Source organism: Uloborus diversus, chromosome 2 (assembly GCF_026930045.1).
Source record: "Uloborus diversus isolate 005 chromosome 2, Udiv.v.3.1, whole genome shotgun sequence".
NCBI lineage: Eukaryota > Metazoa > Arthropoda > Arachnida > Araneae > Uloboridae > Uloborus > Uloborus diversus.
The window spans coordinates 178,101,949-178,123,054 of record NC_072732.1 but is presented as its reverse complement, the minus strand read 5'-3'; the positions used below and the strand labels follow the sequence as shown (position 1 = coordinate 178,123,054).

The 21,106-nt window shown below is 30.9% G+C and overlaps 1 protein-coding gene across 1 annotated transcript in view; it reads left to right on the top strand.

Annotated features, from left to right (window-relative positions):
* LOC129216680 (uncharacterized protein CG5098-like) overlaps positions 1 to 17,681 on the top strand; it is a 55,488-nt gene extending 37,807 nt beyond the window's left edge. Inside the window, exons 5-7 of the mRNA XM_054850895.1 lie at positions 3,711 to 3,804; positions 8,663 to 8,712; positions 16,741 to 17,681. Coding sequence (XP_054706870.1) covers positions 3,711 to 3,804; positions 8,663 to 8,712; positions 16,741 to 16,776 — 180 coding nt within the window. The 3' untranslated portion in view covers positions 16,777 to 17,681. The remainder of the gene's footprint in view (positions 1 to 3,710; positions 3,805 to 8,662; positions 8,713 to 16,740) is intronic.
* Positions 17,682 to 21,106: the final 3,425 nt, after the last annotated feature.

The following is a 21,106-nucleotide window of genomic DNA, read 5'->3' as shown; positions in this document are numbered from 1 at the left end:
TGATTTCACGAAAAAAATTGTAAATTTTTATCTAAACCGACGCTGGCACTTAAAAACTGCAATCGAAAAATGAACGTTTTTTTTCACAACGAAAAATGCGCCAAAAGAGCGAAGATTTTCTTACATGGAGTCAGTGAGGGGAACGCATTTCTTTCTACTGCCTAAAGTTTTAGATGGGTTGCCACAACATTCTGTTCGGTTCAGGGTTCGTACGCTCCCGGGAAAACTTGGAATTATCAGGGAAAATGACTTAGTCAAAAATGTCAAGGAATTTTCCAAATGTGTCCCCAAAATTTTTCTTTTCCCAATTTTTTCCCAGGGAATTTCGTTTTATAAGATCTAATCTTCATTTTTATCGATGTATTTAAAAAAAATTGTAACAATTTTAAAGCAATGAAAAAAGTGGCGACCCAAAAAATCTTCAGCAGCCGCCATTTTTGGCTCTCAGTAGTTCCCAAGGGAAAAAAAAAAATCAGGTGAACAGCAATTATGCACAAACTCAACAGGAGAGAAGACAATTTACTGCTTCGGAAGCACAACCTGTAGATGGGAGGGTCGATCTGGGGAAATCGTTTTTTTTTTTTTTTTTATCGGAAAATCATTTCAGCTACGTGTGAAACGTAGTCGCCATCTTTGGTCATTCACAAGATGGAAGTAGATACGATCCAAAAATGCCTAAGTTTCTAAAAACAAAGCAGAATTGGATGTTTTCTTTAATTGAAAACTGATGAAAACAACAAAAAATGGTCTGCAAATTGTTTTTCTATTATTATTTGTAATAATTTTCTTGAGAAATGAAAAATTTTGTTCTTAAAACTTAATCTTATCCTCACTGCCTCTGACGCAAATGTGATAAAAACTTTTCAATGAATTGTAGTATCATGAAGATTTATTATTTTTTAATTGTCTTCATGCAACAAATTAAAAAAAAGTTATTTCTTATTTTTGGGCATAGCCGCCATATTTGGTCATTCCCAAGATGGAAGTACACAAGACTTTTTCAAATGCCTAAGTTCCCGAAAATGACATTGGATGTTAATTGCAATGCAAACTATTGAAAGCAACACAAATTGTGCCCTTTTTTTCCGGATAATTTGTAATTATTTTCTGGAAAAATGCAAAATTTAATCTTCATAACATTTTTTTTGTTTTAATTGATTTAGACTCTTATGTGCTAAATACTGACTATTTTGCTTTTATTGTAGTTTTTTAAGGATTATTAATTATTTATTACTACTTTTATACTACAAATCCAAAAATCTACTTATTATTTTAAATTTTTCACTTTGTCGCCATATTTGATCGTTTGCACAATGGAAGTAGACTTAAACTTCCAGAAACAGAATTGGACGTTTATATCAATGTGTAATATTGAAAACAACATTAAATGTGCAAAAAGTTATGAATTTTTGAAAATTAACTATTACTTTCTGGAAAAGAAAGTTTGAAATTTTAATGTAAGCGTCCTTTAATATGTGAAAAAAAAAAAAAAAAAAAAGATTATTGGCATTGGCCTATGATTGGCGGAGTTGATTTTTGTTACTATGCATTACATGGTATGCCGATTGATGCAACAAGTTAATCATATTTATACTGAAATTTAGCATTGCATTTTGCTCAATATGTTTTGTGTAACCTACTTATAAGAAAATAAAAAGTATTGTAAACCAAAAGCGGATGCTAAAAGGTTGCTGCAGGACTACAGCAAAACGCTATAATATTACGCGTGACATCAAAGAAACGCAAAAATAAGTTGAAAGTACTCTGTTTTCAACAAATAGTAAACAAATTAAAACAATTTTGAACAAAATGTTTAAAAAAAACTTAAAATTTTGACAGAGAAAACAAACGAAAAAAAAAAAAACCCAAGTTTTTTTTTTTTAATCTAAGGGGAGAAGTTTCAGTTCTTCTGCATCGCTACTTTAAACAATTTTAATTATTTTAAAAATATTACTATTTAAACTTAAATTTTGAATGAAGCGAGTAACCTGGAATTTTCTAAAAAACAACCTGGAAAACCTGAAAAAGTCAGGGAACTTTTTTTAACCAAAAGTGTATGAACCCTGTGCAAGTTCACCACATGTTAGGCTACTGTCCCTATTGATGGCGACTCTAGGGCTTCATCATCCAAGGTCGTCCACTACGAGGCTCATCACAAAGAGACAAATCTCTAGATCTGAATTCTTGGAACAATTGCCTTGCTGTACGTTCATTTATAGCACTATTCCCAAATGCTTGACATATTCGACGAGTTGATGCAGCTGCTGATAAGCCCATTTTGAAATCGTAAAGCAAACAACACCAAATGAGCTCCTTTGGCACTTACATTTTATTACTCTACTGTATGGGTCCCAATAGCGCTGATCTCGCCCAACTGGTGTTTAAAACACGTGATACACTAATTTGCATACTTGACAACTGCTTAAACCACGTGACACACTAATTTGTATGCCATATGATCACTTATTTCAATGGCAAAGTAAAAACGGCAAGAACTTTATTAGTTACCTTATAAAACAATTTGCTTACATTTTAATGGGAAAACTGAGGCCGATCCGCCTTCTTTACAAGGGCAGGAATGTCAACATTGATGTATGTCACCATCGGTGCGGGCTGCACAATATGTCTTGGCGGACCGCATGCGGCCCACGGCTGCCAGTTGGACAGCCCTGTTTTAACACATTTCATTTTGAAAATTGCAATCTCTTTGCATCTGCCATGGGTATAAGATTTTTTGTATTTATGATGCTTACTATGATTTGTGAAGAGGCAAAGATTAAGTTCATTTGTATTTTTATTAAAATCATTAAGTTGAAAATTTTGTGACGAAATTCATGCTCTTTAAGAGTCAAGTGTCAGAAAGTAAGTACGAGATCGCTGACTGAAATTTATCTTTGTTTCAGCTTCTTTAAGTGTTTTAATACATGCATAACATCAGTAATTGGCAGGGTTTGTAATTTTTTTGATAAAAAAAAAATCTGATTTTTTTTAATTTAAAGTCTTTTTTTTTTTTTTGGTTACAAAATTGTTAGTACCTGTTTTGTTTTTCAAAAAATACTAATTTTCAGTTAATGTCACTTTTTTTAAAATTTATTTTCAAAATAAAACATTTCAACAATGGTTCCCCCCCCCCCCCCCCCTCGTATTTGAGTTTGATTCTGAGGCAGCTCAAGTCTTAAGAAGCAGTAAATTCATATTTTACTATAAATTTAGTATGTTTGTCCATTCCATGTATTGTATGAAAGCAAAAATAAATAATATTACAGTTGTACATATTTTTTCTGAAATACATTTAAAAAAATGCATCTTTAAACAAAAAACTAGTCCTTAAAAAGTAAAATGAACTCCTGCAAAACTCCTTAAAAACTCCTTAATTTTAATTTTCAAAATTGAGTATGAAACCTGGTCTAGTTCATTGCAAAATATATGCAAGAGCCATGTCCCACCAAAATTTGCTTTGAAAGCAATCAACTTTGAGGCTCAGGCTCAGAATGTCTATTTTTTCTTATACCTTGTTCAATTTGCCATTCTTTAATGTTCAAGTTTCCCCGAGCAAGAAAATATGTAGGCATGTAGGCAAGGGGTTAAGGTCATAAGTTTTAAGTGAAATCAACTTGTTCCTTAAAATGGGCCTCCCCCCCCCCCCCCAAGGTATTAAAGTTCATTATTCTGGTGTACCTGTATTTACGTGTTTCCTTTTTTATTTTCAGATTTGTTGTCACTGTAAATTAGATGGTGCTACTGTTGGATGCTGGGGAAAAGGATGCAAGGAGCAGTATCATTTTAGTTGTGCCAAAGAGACTGGTATATTTTAATATTTTATTATTAAACTAACATAATTTTTTGCTCTTCCTGCATATAGTCGCCTCAGAGCATCAGTTAGATATCTTAGTGTTATTTCTATGATTAGATATCTTACTATTGCTTTGAGTCGAGGATATTTCTTATTCTTAGGTATATAAATTTGAGATTTAAAATGACTTAATGTGACTGTGGCTTAATCTTTGCGCTTGAATGAGTTGAATTCAGAAACTTGGCCGTGCAGAGTTTTTTTCTTTTATTAAACTGGCTATAGGAATTTCTTTTGAAATTGTATACTTAATAACAGAGTTGTTTGGTTTAAACCATGGTTTAAACCAAACAACATTGCTTTTAAAAAAAAACATATGGTTTTTCTCAAAAATGTTTTTTTTTTTTGCAAAATTTCATTGTTTTCCCCCAAATGTGTTCATAAATTTTACATATTATTGCAAAGAGTAAAAATCTAATTAATGCAAAATAACTAGCAAAGCTTTATAGATAAATTACAGACTTAATAAATTTAGAAACTCATATTTTTTAAGGTAATGCAAGTTTCCAAAATAGTTTTTCTTTTCTTCTCTTTTTCTTTTTTTAAATCTATGCAGGAGTCCTATTAGGTATATAAATATACAAGGCAGACCAACTAATACCTTTTAAATGACCAATCAAGGCAGATCCAAGTAGCTTTTTTTTTTTTTGTATTTCAAAATAGTCCAAAAAGCATATTTCAACCAAAATTTCATATACTACCTAATTTGCTTGATTACTTAAGATTTATTGAAATAGATTATGTACCATTGAAGCGATACATAGTGTAAATCACAAGAATATTTAAATGACAAGAGAAAAAGAAATAACTAAAGAATTCCAAGAAAACTTAAAGTAGGCATAAAATTGTGCTTTTACTTGCACACTTTTTGCAGCCTAAATAGACGATGCAATCATAGCAAGAAAAGAAAATGTATAAAATTATGAAAACAGAAACTCTGCTCTTCTAAAAAAAATTTAATGTCGAATTTTCAACTTTTAAAGAATTTTTTTGATCCCAATATATTAAAAGAAGTCTCATAACGAATGATGGAAGAATAATAAACATTAATTTTATAATAGTCTTCCTTATTAAAATATGTTAAAAGTGTATTTTCAATACAATACAATACAAATGTGACGACCAGCAACAGGTTCTGGGCCCAGCTAGGCTGGTCCTAGTCAATTAGTTCCCACTGAAGATCAATGGCCCTCTTAAAGCTATCCACCCCCTTGCTCATTACCGCCTGTTCCGGTAATCTGTTCCTAGTGCCCACGACCCTACTGAAGTAGTAGTTTTTCCTGATTTCCAAGTTAGCCTCAGATTTAAATAGTTTAAAACAATGACCCCTCGTCCTGCTTTCGGTGCAAAAATTTAATCCATTAACATCTTTCATTTTGATAAATTTAAATTACTGAATCATGTACCCTCTGATCCTCCTTTGCTCCAGGCTATACATATTAAGCCTATTAAGTCTGGTATCATAATCTATATCTGAAAGCTCCCTTACTAGTCTATTTACCCTTCTTTGAACCCTTTCCAATACAGAAATATCTTTCTTCGGATAAGGGTACCAAAACTGAACGGCATACTCCGAATGAGGTCTTACTAAACTCCTTTATAAAGGCAGAAGAACCTTCTTAGATTTCTTTGAAATAGATCTATTGATAAACCCAAGCATTTTGTTGACTTTGTTACTTGCAATGCTGCACTGTTTAACGCAAAATGATGAAAAAAAATCACTTTTTGATTTTTTTCGTATTGTTCCGCCACTTTAAAAAATTCTAAAAAATTCCTGAGTGTAGAAGAGTATAAGAGACATTTTATGACAAAATTTGGTGAGTAACACTTTTCAGAAAGGCATTGAAAAAAAAATTAAATTTTATTTCCTATGCCAAAAATTGACTTTTCATTAAAAAAATATGACTAATAATTTTTCATGTATTTTATTCGTAAGAATAAGGGGAAAAATTACCATTCATTAATTTTGAATTTTACTATGAAAAAAATAAAAATTGAGAAAACAGATTTTTTTTGAAAACTTGAAGTTTGATTGAAATAAAGAGCTGAAAATTTGGCTGAATTATTTTTATTCGACACCAAAATGATCCCCCAAGTGCAAGCCAAAAAAGCCGCAAGGGCAGATTTAACTTAGAAACCCGGCTCTGGCCTTCGTTGAGAAAATTTATGACTTTAATCATTTAAAATTTTTAAACTTGGTCCCATTTTTCTTTTTTGCGAAACCATAAAATTGTATTAGCAAGATTGACACATTTTGCCGAAAATTTCTCCCATCTTCTGCTATGCCCGTTTTTGAATCTTCAGTAAAATACTGTTTCATTTAAAGAATGATTATGAATGATCACGAATTTTTTGTGATAAACTAGTAAAAACAAACATTGAATTATACCTTCAGATATATTTTGCATCTATTTTGAAAAACTGATTATTATTTTTACTTTTAAATAGTATACCTGAATATTGTATAGTTTTTCAGTGAAAGTAAGATTTCATGCTTTTGTTTTTTGGCAAAATTTGAGTTGTATGTTTTATTTTCTGACTTTCTGTATATTGTGCTCTCATTCTTGCATTGTAATTATTATTTCTGGAAAAAAAAAAACAAATTTTTTATAAATAAAAATGTTGGTTCTTTTGTTGTATTTTCTTGGAAAGTGTTAAGCTTTAAATATTTAAAAATTTTTGAATCCATTTTTTTTCCCTAATAGAATTATGAAAAAAACACTTGTCAATCTATGTAAAAAAAACAATATATGTGTATATTGTCGCCTCAGAAACAGTAATATATCTAATCCCGGGAACAACAGTTCCCGTGATTAGATACCTTACTGTTGCTTTGAGGCGATGATATATATGAGTGTGTGTATATTTCCTATACAAATCCAGTTTCATTGAAACTAGACCAAATTTGGCAGGGAGGTACTTGGGCACCCAAGATGGAATGTACGGGGGGGGGGGGGGGGGGAGAGATTGGCATTTTTCCAAAAGTTGAGCAAAAAATGCTCTCAAAAGTTAAAATAAAATATCCATAGAAATCCCCAATTTTTCTGCATCAGATAAAATTTGTTCCAATGTTCCAAGGTAGTTAGAATGTGAATTATAACTGTTTAAACTAATTTCATGCTAAACTGTAGGTAAGCCTTCATTTAGAAATTCATTGTTAAACAATGCTTTTAATAAAATTTGTAGCATGAAGAAAATCATCGAGAAGAAAGATCTGTTGCTAATTTTTAAATCGAATGTGAGCAAATAAAATTCTGACTTTATTTTTGAGGCTTTTCCTTTGATTGGGGATTTTAAGAATTTTTCTTTTTGTTTTTTTCCGCAATCTGTGGGAAAGTTTTACAGATTTTTTTCCTTTTTGTGTTCAAGCCTGATTGTTGAACATGCATCACTTAATCTAACTTTTATTTTCGAGGTTGACCGTGCAAAGCCGTGCAATATCTAGCTACTAATAAAAAAAAATTTAAAGTCAACTCGAACGGCAAACCTTGAGCCGAAATTCAAGAGATGTGGAGGCCTTACTATAATAAACCTCAAGCGGATAATAAAGTGGCTCTTTTTAGGCTCTGTACAGGCCATGATTGCCTGGCAGAGCACCTCCACAAGATATTCTAGAGTGATTCTGGCAGCATGAATACTACTACTCATCTCCTCTCCTGCTCGAAACTTGACCCAACTGGTCAAAAACTAAAATTACTCGGAAAGCTTTATTGGTCTGCGATCTGTCATGGACTCCCTGAAATTCTCTTTATTTCTGCTACAATTGTGAAATACTCTTAATTTACAGTTTTCTTTTTGATTTTAAATTGTTACTTTTGTTGTATGTTCAATTGTTTATTGTAATTACTTTTGTAATGCTAAAAACTAACCATGTTAGTCAAATTGTCATTCAACTATTAATTTTAGATAGGATGTGATTTTTTTTCAGTTGTTGAATTAATTTTTCAACAGTGATTTGCAGTTAAAAAAGAAAATAAGTTATAGGAATCTCTGTCTCCTGCTCACTTACCGCGAAGATTTCTTCACAATCTCGTTTAGATTCGGGAAGATTTAGATTGTCTGCAAAAAAGAATCAAATTAAAATATGTTATCATTAGAACAAAAGGAAAATTTTGCTTCTCCTCCTGTACAAAATAGAGTTTAATTAAAGAGTTCATTATAATTAGAAACATATAAAAGTCCTACTAAATTTAGTTTCAGTAAGAAAAGTAGCAAATAATGCTTGATGTACTGAGAAATAAAGTATCTTATAGTTCCTGCATTATCAAAGTTTGCGTTTTCATGTGGAATACTTACCATGCAAAAATATTTGAAGGACATCAAAAGGGAAAAACGTTAAAATGTATTTATTATGAATGTATAAAAACATTTTATGCAAGAAATTTCAAAATTTTTCAATTTATCTGAGTGGAAATAAACTTGGGAGGGGGGGAGAGGATAAGTAAAATATTTTTGTCTGTGGATAAAGTTATCTGTTTAACTGTTTTTGTAAAAGGCCCATTTTGGGAGGAAAATTTTTGTCATCTGTTGCTTTTGTTCTGAATTAATATTATTAAAGTTATGCTTCCTGGTTTTTAGTAACTCTTAATCTTTAGATCGACTGTTTGAAATTCCGTGTACTCCTTGTTCGTTGTTTCCCATAAATTTCTGGGTAGTTCATAGCTATTGCTAAATTAGACTTTAATCACACATTTTTTGGATGCTTCACTACTTGAACGTTTTATTTCTGATTAGCAGTTTTTTTTATAAATAAAAAAAATATATATAATATTTATTTCTACTATAGTAAATTCTGTTTTAAACATTTGACAGGCTGCCAGATGGATATTGAAAATTTCTCTTTGCTGTGTCCTGAACATCAGGTATTTTTAAAATAATACTTAAGCAATTGATGTGAAAAAACATACTTTAGTTGTTGAAGTAAAGTTAAAAAATTAAAGATACAAACATCATTTCAAATTCATAAGTAATATACTTGTTTATTAAAAAACTGAATGTGTTTTAAAATTTATTTCAATGCCTTTATTGAAATGTGCACTTATTGATTTTTAATTTAAGTTTCATCTCTTAGAACTTTAAATCAAACTTACATTTATTTCTTTCCTTTGAGATTTTTTAATTAAGGATTAGCTTAAACAATTGAATCGGTGATTGTCCAAATTAGCTACATCATTATATTGACAATTTTCGTGTTAGAAGGGGGACAGTTATACTTGACAGTTTTGTGTTTTACATTCAAATATATGAAGAAAAGTTATCAGTTTGATGTACAAGAGTGAGACAACTCCAACCAATATTATATAAGATATTTATAAAAAATCTGATGTGAACTCACGCTACTTCCTATTACATCTATTTGAAAATAGATGTTTTTGAATAACTCAAAAGAATGGGTGTGCAAATTCATATATTTTCAAAAGGAGTAATACTCTTTAAATGATAAGCATTTTAGAAATTTTCATACACATAAAAGTATGGAAAAAGTAAACATAGAGAGTTGGATACTTTTCCGCCATAAATCACTTGGCTCATTTTAAATCTTAAGGATCATTTTTAATTTTGTTCATTGCTTTCATTTTTGGTCAAAGTTACATAGAAGCCACTTGTTTGGGGATATCATGTGTTTATTTTGTCTTTTCAATGGACTTTTATCAAGTTTCACTGTAATGAAAATAAAATCAAGGAAATAATTGAAGGAATGCATTCAAATGTAAAATAAGCCTCTAAGTAGTGAACATGCCATTAAATGAATTAAAAAATTATATTCAATTAAGTCGCCACATAAATTAAAAAAATAAAAAAGCAAAATGTTAAACCAACTGCTGAATATATAAAATGCTAAATGAAAAAGAGGAGCAAACATGGTAATGATGTAAACTTATTTTTTTAATTTTTGCTTAGGTTGAAGAAGTAAAAAAGTGAGCAGTCAAGTGACATACCCTTAATGGAAAAGCACCCTGTATTGTACTTTTAAATGAAGAAAGATGTACTTTTATTAGCGTCTGTGATCTAAAATTGCATAAAAACTGTAGGGAACGTGTATAAAAAATACAACTGCAGTATAATAGTGCTTTAGAGTGAGCAAGAAATCACTTCAATAATTTTACTCCCTAGTTCATCTCAAATTGATGCAAAAAAGTGTTTCGCTGAAATTCATTTCCAAATGTTGACAATTTTAGCGTGATTCAATGGGGCATGCTAAAACTCCCATAGTTCCTCACGCGCCCGGGCGAATGTTGGTATGAATTACTTCCGGCTATTCCGCCGCATTTGTCTTGCCATAGAAACCATGAGGAGTTCCGATGCGTCTTTGATGTTACAATACTCTTTTCTTTTCTTTTCTTTTTCGACGAGATTTGTTTTTTTGCAAAAAGATTTATGTGAATATTTTTTCAAAACATCAATATATTTTTACCGTAGACTTAATTTTTAATACCCTTTCTGTCGCAATTCCGATTGAAATAGCTGAAAGGGTAAGCTTTGAGCGTGAATCACTTATTTCCAAACAAATAAGGAATAACATAAGGATTTCTACTCTGGGGGAAATGTGCATTTTTCTATGTACAGATAAATATATACATATTAGGAACCTTTATTATTTTATACATACTGTTGTTTTTTGCTGTTAGAGGAGAAATAAGTTAAAAATTCAGGTTAGAAAAGATTAACATCGATGTTTTGCATTTCATGGTTTTTTTATGTTTAACATTTTAAGAAAAAAAATGCATTGAACAAAAATAAAATTGGCATATTAATAATTATAAGTATAGTAAGGGCATACTGCTCACAAGGTCCATTCCGTTTTGTAGTTTTCTATTGAATGTAAATCAAAATTGTTAGGATTGGAATGAATTATTATTGTTTTATAAAACATGCTGATGAAAAGAATATCAATACCACTTATACTGCATCTTACTGACAGAAGTGTACATATTTTTGAAATTTTAGTACAGTGTATTTTTATTTTATTTTTTTATTCATTTGCATTATTTAGTTTGAAGATAAAGGTGTCTTGCCTAGTTGTTTTTATCAATATTTTAAACTAATAGCTGAATATTTGTATTACTTAATTTCAAACTTAAATTTTTAAGAAAATATTTATCTTTTATATTAGTATTTGAAAATGTTCTATTTTAGTTACGTACAGATTAAATTCTTTTTCATAATCAACTGAAATCAGAATCATATGCATAATAACACCAATAGATTTTTAGCTGTTTAAATTACTTTTTGTCTGTCTTTTGTTTATAGTCTTAGCTATGAATTAAAGAATAAATTAGACAACCTGGGGAGCTGGTGCTGAAAATCCTTTTCCACCAAACTTTAAAAAAAAAAGAAATGTGTTTAAGTACATAATATTAGTTGCACACCGAGGAGTGAATTTGAGTGTCAACAATCCCTTAGAGCCATTTATCTTAACATACATGGCCAATACCAGTACAGTAGTTTTTTTTTTTTTTTTTTATTATTTTCTTTGCATGTGAGGCCTGTTAGACCCCCCCCCCCCCGAAAGTAATTTGTCTGCTACAGTGCATAAAATTATTTATGTATTATATTGTTAGGGTACTACTGGTACATATTACTTCACACCTGTATAACTGTTTGCATGACCTTTAAATATATTTTGTGTTTTAAATAAAATATAGGAAATTCATCCTTATAAAATTATTGTAATGTTATTATACTTAGCTACCGTTATTTATACCTTTTTTTTAAAAAAAAGCAAGTGACCTTTGTATTTAATTTGAATGTGCTTCGGTGGAGCGACCCCTTTGCTTGATAAAAACAAGAGTCTTTGATAAGGTATAAAAATCTAACATAGCTTTCATATCTAATTTTTTTTCAATCTGATATAACAATAAAGTTGCCATTCTATCTTCTATTGTCATATTTTGCACATTTTATGGGAGAATAGAATTATAATTTGGACAAAAACGATTAATAGTTATATGGAAATTATGTACAGTTTGATGTGTGAATGTAAAATGAAAAAAAGAAAATGAAATTTTTGAAAAATATGAGAGCGGTAACGTTTTAAGTTTTCTTACGTTACATTTGACCATCAACTAGAGAAACGTACATTCTGCAAAAGAATTAAGCTGCAGCATATAAAAATTTATTCTAGTGTCAAATATTGCAGTTTTGATCGTCGAAATAAAGAAATAAATATTTTTTTAAATAAATAATTACTAAATATTTGTTTTTTACAATGAGAAAATATTTAACTAAAATGTGAGAACATTTTATGTTAGCTGCAGAATTATTGAAATATTATAACTTTTTTTATTTTATAGTTTTAACCACCATTTAAAAACTATCTATACTTCCTAGTACTTAATTCAGGGGTCGAAGTAGTCCTATATATCCTATATTTCCTACATTTTCAAAAAAAGCATCAAAATCGTCCTATATTTCCTATATTTTTCAAAAATGTCTTATATTTCCTATATTCTCGTTTTATACCATATATATCTTTTAAAAAGAACGGTAAATAAACTTTCTGACATCGGATTTTTCGCTGAAAGTACGTGCCCAAACGAATTTCAAATTAAAAAACTCAACTGACTAAATTCTGCAACAGGCATCTTCTCTCATTAGCTACAGCAATGTGACGTCACTCTATAGTGGGTGGAGTTTCGAGAACTAATGCTGAAGTTGGTTTTAGAATTTTGCATTGGGGGGGGGGGGGGAAACAGCTGTTTGTTTTGTTTTCCATCATGGTTTTCGTTGGTATATTTTTGCGTTCAGTGCATTTTCTGATCGGAATGTTCTAATTTTCTTTTTGCAATCTTTTCTTTTTGTGGAATTTTGGGATCGTGGAATAATTAGTTCCTTATGATGTTAAAACGTAGTTTGTTGTAATAAGTGGAATTATAATGGCGAAATCGCATTGCTTAACAACATTTCGTGTGGAGTTGGTGAATCAGGAGGACATTAATTCTACAAATTTTGGTGCATGGTACACTAAAGGATTTTATCGCTTGTCATTTTTGCAACTGTTCAGTGCCCATAAGCAATAGTGGATTTTCGCAATTAAGGCAGCATGCTAAAACATTCAAGCATAAAGAAAACTCTGAAAAACGTCAGAAGGATCCTTCTCAAGCTCTGTTTGTTCCTAATACAAGTGGTAAAGGGTTCAGTTTAGATATAAAATCTAAGAGCAGTGGAATTAGTACTTGGGTCATGAGTGAGGGAAAAAAAAATTATCTTTCTTCAAATTTTGTTTAGTTATTTAGTCTATAAAGCACACTTTTTTCAAAAATTATTCTTTCAACTACAGGGAAGTCATTATAGATGTAAAATATTTTGTTTGAGGTTTTTTTTCAACAAAATCATTGATAAGAATAACTGAATAATATATGATATGTATTTCTTTTTTCATAGCAAAATTATTCATATAATGTGTCCTATATTTGTCCTATATTTTTTGTGGAAAATGTCCTATATGTGACAAGTCGGTCACTTCTACCCCTGTTAATTCAGCTTTAGACCTCTGTTTTAACGTCCACAACTTTTAGTATTTCTCTCAAAGTTGAAACCGCAATCTTTTTATTTGTTATACATTAAATTCAAAATTGATTTAGCTTCCTCACGTATAGAAAATCGCGTATTTAGCACTGGAAAAAATTAGTTTTCTTCCTTGCTTACGCTCAAGCACGTTAACGGAATGACCGGAAGTAAAGAATACCAATTGTACATGTTGCGCCACCTAGTGACCAAGTTTGTCCCAAGCATGCCCCATGAATTTCTGCTAAATGTCCTCAATAGCGCAAAATTGAAACCAGATTTGAAAAATCTTTTTTTTCTTTCACTAAATTTGTTGTTAAATTGACAATATATCTCCAAATGATAATTACAGCATCACTTAAGTTTGCATTGAAATTGACACTGATTTGCTATGAAAAACATGTATGAGACCCTTTTTGGAACATTGAAATACAACTGAAAGTCTAGGTGTACAACTAGACTACCCTCAGAGTCTACGTACCAAATTTCAGCCTTCTTACAGCATACATGTTTTAAATCCTGTGAGATTCATACATAGGTACGTACACAGGAAAACTTGCAATAATCAACTTGGGGATCCTTTAATCGGATTTTCATATGCTCTTAATTACATAGCATATGCAGACGACCTGGGAAAAAATTCAATATTCATTCAGGGGAGAGCAAAATGGAAATGTAGGCCAAAATTTGTGTGAAAATTTTAAAGCACGATTATGGTCTCTGCACCTTTAGCACAATTGAGTTATTGTCACTGGGTGGTTATTAGTAATTTAATTTACCTAAATCTCAAATATTTTGGCGATTTCTGAATCAATGCGACATGTTAAAAAAAGCCTTGGGGAAAAAAGTGGTGTCTGCTTATTTTATGTAGTTTGCTAAGGGTATTAGAACAAATTTTCAAATCTCAATCACAATGTCTTAGATCGAGTTTCTAAAGTGAATAGGTGTGTGTCCATATGTCCATAATATTAGTATTTCTAAGTTATGCTATTTGTCAGAAATAATGTCTTAACAGAGCTTGGTAACCATTAAAAACATTATTCAGAACTTCTCCAAAATCACGATTTGCTGCTCCAAAATGCAATTTAATCCGCTCTAAAACTGTTACAGTAGTTGATTTTTGATTTTTTACCCCTGTTTCCAGGGCGAAAGCATTTGAAACTCCTTCCAGTAGCATAGTTTTTGAAAGAAAGAATTCAAAGGGTTGACTAATAGACACTTAAAGACCTCTGATTGTAATCTTCTCAGGAGAAAAATAATTTCCATTCTGCTCTGGGTTAAGTTTCATGAACTGCGAAGGGGAAAAAAACTGGAAGGGAAATAACGTGTCTTCTGACAAGCGTTGTGTTTGGAAATTGGGTCTTTTCAGGCATCCCACATTTTTTACGTGCTATAGCTTATAAGTCCTGATTATTCATTTAGTCGTGGGAAAATGTCCTGGGCAAAGAGAAATTAACATTAGCTGAAAGAGGGTAAGAAGTCTTGAGTGATTTAACAGTGTTGCATGTAAAAGCTATTAAAACTGGAAAATTTTAACAATCTCAAAAACACATCTGAATTTTCAAATCCTATTGCTTCTGCTTCTGTAGCTGCCGCCCTCCCTTTTTGCAATGTGATTTTACTGCTTGGACATCACCAAATTTGAATGTACCATTATTTTCAATGCTCTTTTAATTTTATAATCTGTAGTAGTGGACTTTCACTTTCTTGATTGTGCCACCCCCCACTAAAAAATCGCAATTCAATTGCATCTGAGTTCATTTCTACCTCTTTGTATCTTCTGTAAAAACTTGAATATCAAGTTTATCTTAATTTAGTGAAGGTCTTAGACAACGAAGATCTTTAGTCAGGCAGTGGCATACAGAAATAGAGGACTTCTAGTACTCTAAAAGCAGTGGTGCCCAACACACAACCCGTGAAACTGATCCGTCTGGCCCACTGTCATGTTTAATGTCATGACTCGGAATAAACTATGACATACTCGAACCACTATGTTCTGGAATTCCCAAAATCTATTAATTTATATGCATTTGTAAATGTGTAAATAAGTTTGAATCAGAAGATTTATTCATTACTGAATAATTTTTCATTATTATCTGGTTTTAAAAAGTGAATTTACTCAAGACTCGCTTTACTTTAAAGAACTGAAATACTCTTTAGTTACATAGATGATTCAATGCTCTGTTGACAACAGAAGGCAATATTTGTTTGATGCAAATTTTTTGAAACCTAGTAATGACTTATTCAACCTCTATCCTATTCATTATCATTCCGCCTACTTATTAAATATTCAATAGACATTTAAGCATCAGAATGTTGAATTCACTGTAGTTTTACTTTACTTAAATTTATATGATACAGACAGATGAAAATAATTTTTGCAGTGTACGCTGATATTTTTTTAATCCCAAATCAGTGCTTCGATAAGGTAGCAGCATTCACTTAAAAGTTTTGCTAAAGCTCATTTTCAAAAATTTGAAAGTTTGATATTTAATAGTACTATTCTTGTCTTGAAACAAGGTCATGAAAATTTTTATGAAGTCATTTAAAAGTCTTGGAAATGTAATAGAAAATTTTCTTTTGAATAGAGTGTGAACCTGAAAAATATTTAGCGAGGTTTAAATTTTCACATCTAGCCAGGCTTGCAAAAGTTGCAAAAACTAAACCTCACAAAAATGAGTGCTTTTACAGTATTTGCATTTGGAGCAAGAACGGGATAGACCCAGTGCTTAACAATTAATAAAACATTGGGAGCATTATGTTGTAGGGCCCCAGACCAGGAGCCTTGTACCAATGGCTGCCTGGCAAGAGCTCAATAAGCCAACGCCATGCAGAAAACAACATATCCCATGAGTCTTTGCGGCAAGCGAGGAGTGAAGAGTAGAGAGAGAATAAGAATAGGCGCGGTAAAGTGACCGGAATACCTTTGAGAAGAAATGAGGTGCATAAAATGTAGAAGTTCATGACTTATTTCATAATTGTAAATAGCTTTTGTATATAAGTATTAATATGAATTAAAAAATGAGTGATGAATAAGTGAATAAGTTAAGTTGTAATTTGTAAATTACAAAGCTCATTTGTGTCAACATCAGAACCCATCGGATCTTATAATATTTTATTAAATGCCATTGAAATTGGTTTCATAGAGGGGAATACAAACATAACATTTAATATAAAGGCAAAAATCTTTAAACATGAGTTTTTGAAATGTTTTTGTGAGTTTTGAAAGTTCTCAAAAAGTGAAGCTGCCCCCTTTGTGGTCTGAGGTCTTCAATTTACATTGCTGATTACAATTGCAACAAATTAGTTGTTTTAATTTTCATAACAAAATAGTTTTACGGAAATAACTTTTTAGATAAATTTTATACTTGTGAATTTTTCAGAAAAAACATGGAAGACAACCTAGCCCGTGCCAATGAAATTATAGTCTCCAAGTTTGCTCTGGACTTTTCTTCATGGAGTAGCTGTATAGATAAGGGAGGAAACAAGCACATCATTCCAATTTTTACGTTTTGATAGATTTCAAGACTTTTTGTGTGCTACAAGATGACTTGGAAGCTTCCTGAACATTTATGCTGAATGTCTTCAAAGATTGTCCATTTTATGTGAATTTTTATTCCAAAAAAAATTTCGGCTATTTCTGAGGGAAATTTGTGGACAGAACATCATAAATTATCCCCATTTTATGCAGTCGCATTTCTTTATGAGAAAAACATGAAAATCAGTAATACTTGCAGTCATGCTGACAGTGATGGACTAGTGCATACAAAAAGGCAAGCTGTAATATATTTGTTTTTCTCATTGGACTTTTATTAGCCAAATTAAGACTGCAAATGTGATATATTCACATCCAATTAGTAACAACAGTTATGCTATTTATTTCTAGCTTTGACTTACTGAAAAAGACCATTTTGTTGATGGACTTTTTACATGGAATTCATTTATAATCTCATTGCATATAGCCATTAAAAGTACTGTTTTAAAAATTTAGAGACTGGTGCAGTCATATGAAATTTTATGTCGAAATCTTCCGACTTAAATCTCATCAAACATAAGTGCTGCTCTGCCTTAAAATGGAAATTTGAATGCAGAAAAGAAAATTGAAATTTTTTGTTTCAGTTAGTTTTGGTTGTTGCTGAAATATTTTTATGAAACCATAGTTCTGAACATTGTTAGAAAAGAATTTTGAACTTTTCAAAAAATGTCTGCTTGTAAGTGTTTAAATTTATTCTCTTTCTGAAGCAACAATTGTAGTTATTTGCATTGTATTTCCATTTTAGTAGTGTGTCTCTATTATTTGTTATTCATTAAAATAAAAATTTGATTTTTGTTTCAAAATTTTCAGTGTCAAATTTTATGCTTAAAATGGGCATTTTAAAGTTGAAATTTTAAATGGTTTATTTTCACATAAAGTTGATTATTTAGCTTGGAAATATCAACAGTTAACAAAAATATGTATAACTTAATGAATAAATGAAAACTTTTTTTAATATTCAGTAAGTTACTCCTTTTTTTAATGTTGAGTTTTGACTCTTTGGTGTCTTTAAATTTTCTCTAAGCTTTTATTATTCCTAAATCTATGAAAATAAAGTTATTGGTTCTTTTAACTATCATGTTGTACGTTGTATATATTGCATTAGTTGTAATATTGCAAGTTCATTGTAATTTTCATGATATATAAAATGCTGCTACAAGGGGGAAGAAGGGAGAAAGTTACAAACATTAAACAAATCCCATAATACACTAGTAGTTCGTCCTGAATTCAGTGATTTCATCATAATTAGTGACACTATGGGGTTATGCCTTCTTTTTCTTTCTCATTTCTTTTTTTTTTTTTTAATTTCTTTTATTTATTCTCTCCATTGCATACAGTTGTTTTCGTATGAGCTGAAATTGTATCTGTTTTGTAATCTTCTGGGGAAATTTCTTCCCATTCTGTCAGAAATTTGCAAAATAAGTACTTCTTTTAAGTTTTGAGAAATTTTCTGATTTTTAATCCCTTATTTTTTTTTTCTTATATAAACTTTATTGTGCTTTAAACAAGGCAGACACACTAAATTCTGTAAATTTTATTTGTCATGTCTTTAAAAAGAATCTTTTGTGAGAAGGTACAGCTCACTTAGCTTTTGTTCAAAAAATTTGTAATTATTAATTTTGTGTATCAAATTGGTGGTTGTCTTTTAGCTTATTAGTTTGCTAGTTAAATGCATCTGCGACAAAAATTTGTTTTGTTTTCTCTTTAAATGATTTTTTTAAAAAAAATTGTTTGTTTTTCTTTTTTTGTTAAATTTTAATATATTTTAATTTTATCAATCTTTATGTATGAATCCTGTTTTAAATCATTTTATGAATGCGTACATTGTTTTAGAAAATTATGTTCGTTTTCCGCCAGTGGATATGTATTGTTGCTGAAAAAACATTGACTTCAAAGCTCAACATACTAACTAACTAAAATAATTGTTATGACAATTTTTAAATCAGTGCTAAAATGAATCTTGCTCTTTGTTGCTCTACTCAGGAGAATCTTACACTTTTGCAACTGAGAGTCAAAGAACAGGCACTTTTTTATTTCTTCTTCTTACTTATCTGTTGGATTTGATTCAAATCAGACATGTTCATTTGTCCTTTATAACCTCCAACACAAAATTGTACCTTTTCAGCAGGTCCTTACACCTTTATTTAAAGTGGCTATTTTATTTTATAACTTTTTTCATCCATTAAATTTCAGGTACATTTTGCCAATTTTAAGAGACTTAAACTTGAAATACTTTTTTTTTTCAAACAGTATGTTTTGTAGTGAAATCCTGTAACGACAAACTTTAAAGGACTGCGAATTTTGTCATTGTAACCAGAATTTTATTATAATAGAATTCAAGCAGTGTAATAGAAATGAAATCGAGACTTGAAATTTTATTTCGTTGAGACGGAAGCTTTGTTGTATTAGCATTCTTTGTAACAGGATTTCACTGTATATATATATTTTAATGTTCAGTAAAACCTCAATTAACCGTGATGAGATAATCCCAGAAAGTTCCAAAAATATTCCTAAATTATCTAGAACAAGAGAAAGGTGCAGAATAAATAGTTAAGCAAATTGCTGAATTCATTGTCGAGAAAGCAAAAACGCAGAAAAAATGTCTACAATTTTGTTCATCTCAAAACAATAAAGTAAATTTCTGTTATATAGTGTTAAATCCAGACACACATTAAAATTTCTCCCTTTTTAAAATACTTTTTTTTAAGTTATTTTGTATTAAGTAATGCCTTATTGTGCAATTTTATATTTTGTATGATTATTTAAAAATGTATCACCAAAATTTGGGTAAATTGGATTATCCAGCATATTCTCTTATCTGCACTGCCGAGGTGTTTCCTGACTATCCAGGATTAATCCAGAATCTGCTGTACTACCAAGACCGATGAACCATGCAAAGGGTAGGTGCAGGGCACTTCCGGATGCCCTACCATGTGCTACCAAGAAATGAAAACAGCTAGTTGTAACTAGTCAATTGACAAAATTATGAAAACCAATATTTTTATTCTACTGTTTAAACTGTTGTGTAGCCTAAAATTCCTATAATTGATTATACAATCATGTGTACCATTGTTTCAAAATTTGTTCCAAGTTTTGGCAATGTCTTTTATTAAAGTCAGACCAAACAACGTAAGTAGAAGCACAAATTTGTAAATTACAGCAGACACGTGTTTCGGCGTTACAGGGAACGCCTTTTTCAATGCAAAAATAATGAGCTTATGGATGAAAAGACATCCGACAAAAGCCAAGAGCATATAAGCAAGCAGCTTAAAAGATAAAAACAGCGGTTTAGCCAAACACCAATGACAAAGTTATAAACCGATCAGGAACCAATAGGAATGCAAGCAAAGGTCAGGAGCTTTCGCTTAGGTACGAACCCAGAAAGAAAGAATTCAATTGGACAAGGAATAAGCCGAAGCTTAAACAAAAAGAAAAGAAATTGTCAGTAACCGTGAACCGCAAGAAAGGAAAAGCAGAATGGAAAACCATGAAATAAGATAAACAGAAACAAAAAATATTCGAAAAAAGGAAAAATAAAGATAAATAGAAGAAAATTGGGGGGGGGGGGGGTGTCAATCAAGACAAAAAGGCAAAAATAAACAAAGGAAGATAGAGAGAGAAAAAAAAAAAAAAAGAGGGGGGGGGGGAATGGGGAAAGGACAGTATTAAAGATATGGGAGCCAAATGTTAGAAAAATATGGAACTGCACTAAGATCGTTAACTAAGTCCATATTTTTCTAACATTTGGCTCCCATATCTTTAATACTGTCCTTTCCCCATTCCCCCCCCCCCTCTTTTTTTTTTTTCTCTATCTTCCTTTGTTTATTTTTGCCTTTTTGTCTTGATTGACACCCTTCCCCCCCCCAATTTTCTTCTATTTATCTTTATTTTTCCTTTTTTCGAATATTTTTTGTTTCTGTTTATCTTATTTCATGGTTTTCCATTCTGCTTTTCCTTTCTTGCGGTTCACGGTTACTGACAATTTCTTTTCTTTTTGTTTAAGCTTCGGCTTATTCCTTGTCCAATTGAATTCTTTCTTTCTGGGTTCGTACCTAAGCGAAAGCTCCTGACCTTTGCTTGCATTCCTATTGGTTCCTGATCGGTTTATAACTTTGTCATTGGTGTTTGGCTAATCCGCTGTTTTTATCTTTTAAGCTGCTTGCTTATCTGCTCTTGGCTTTTGTCGGATGTCTTTTCATCCATAAGCTCATTAT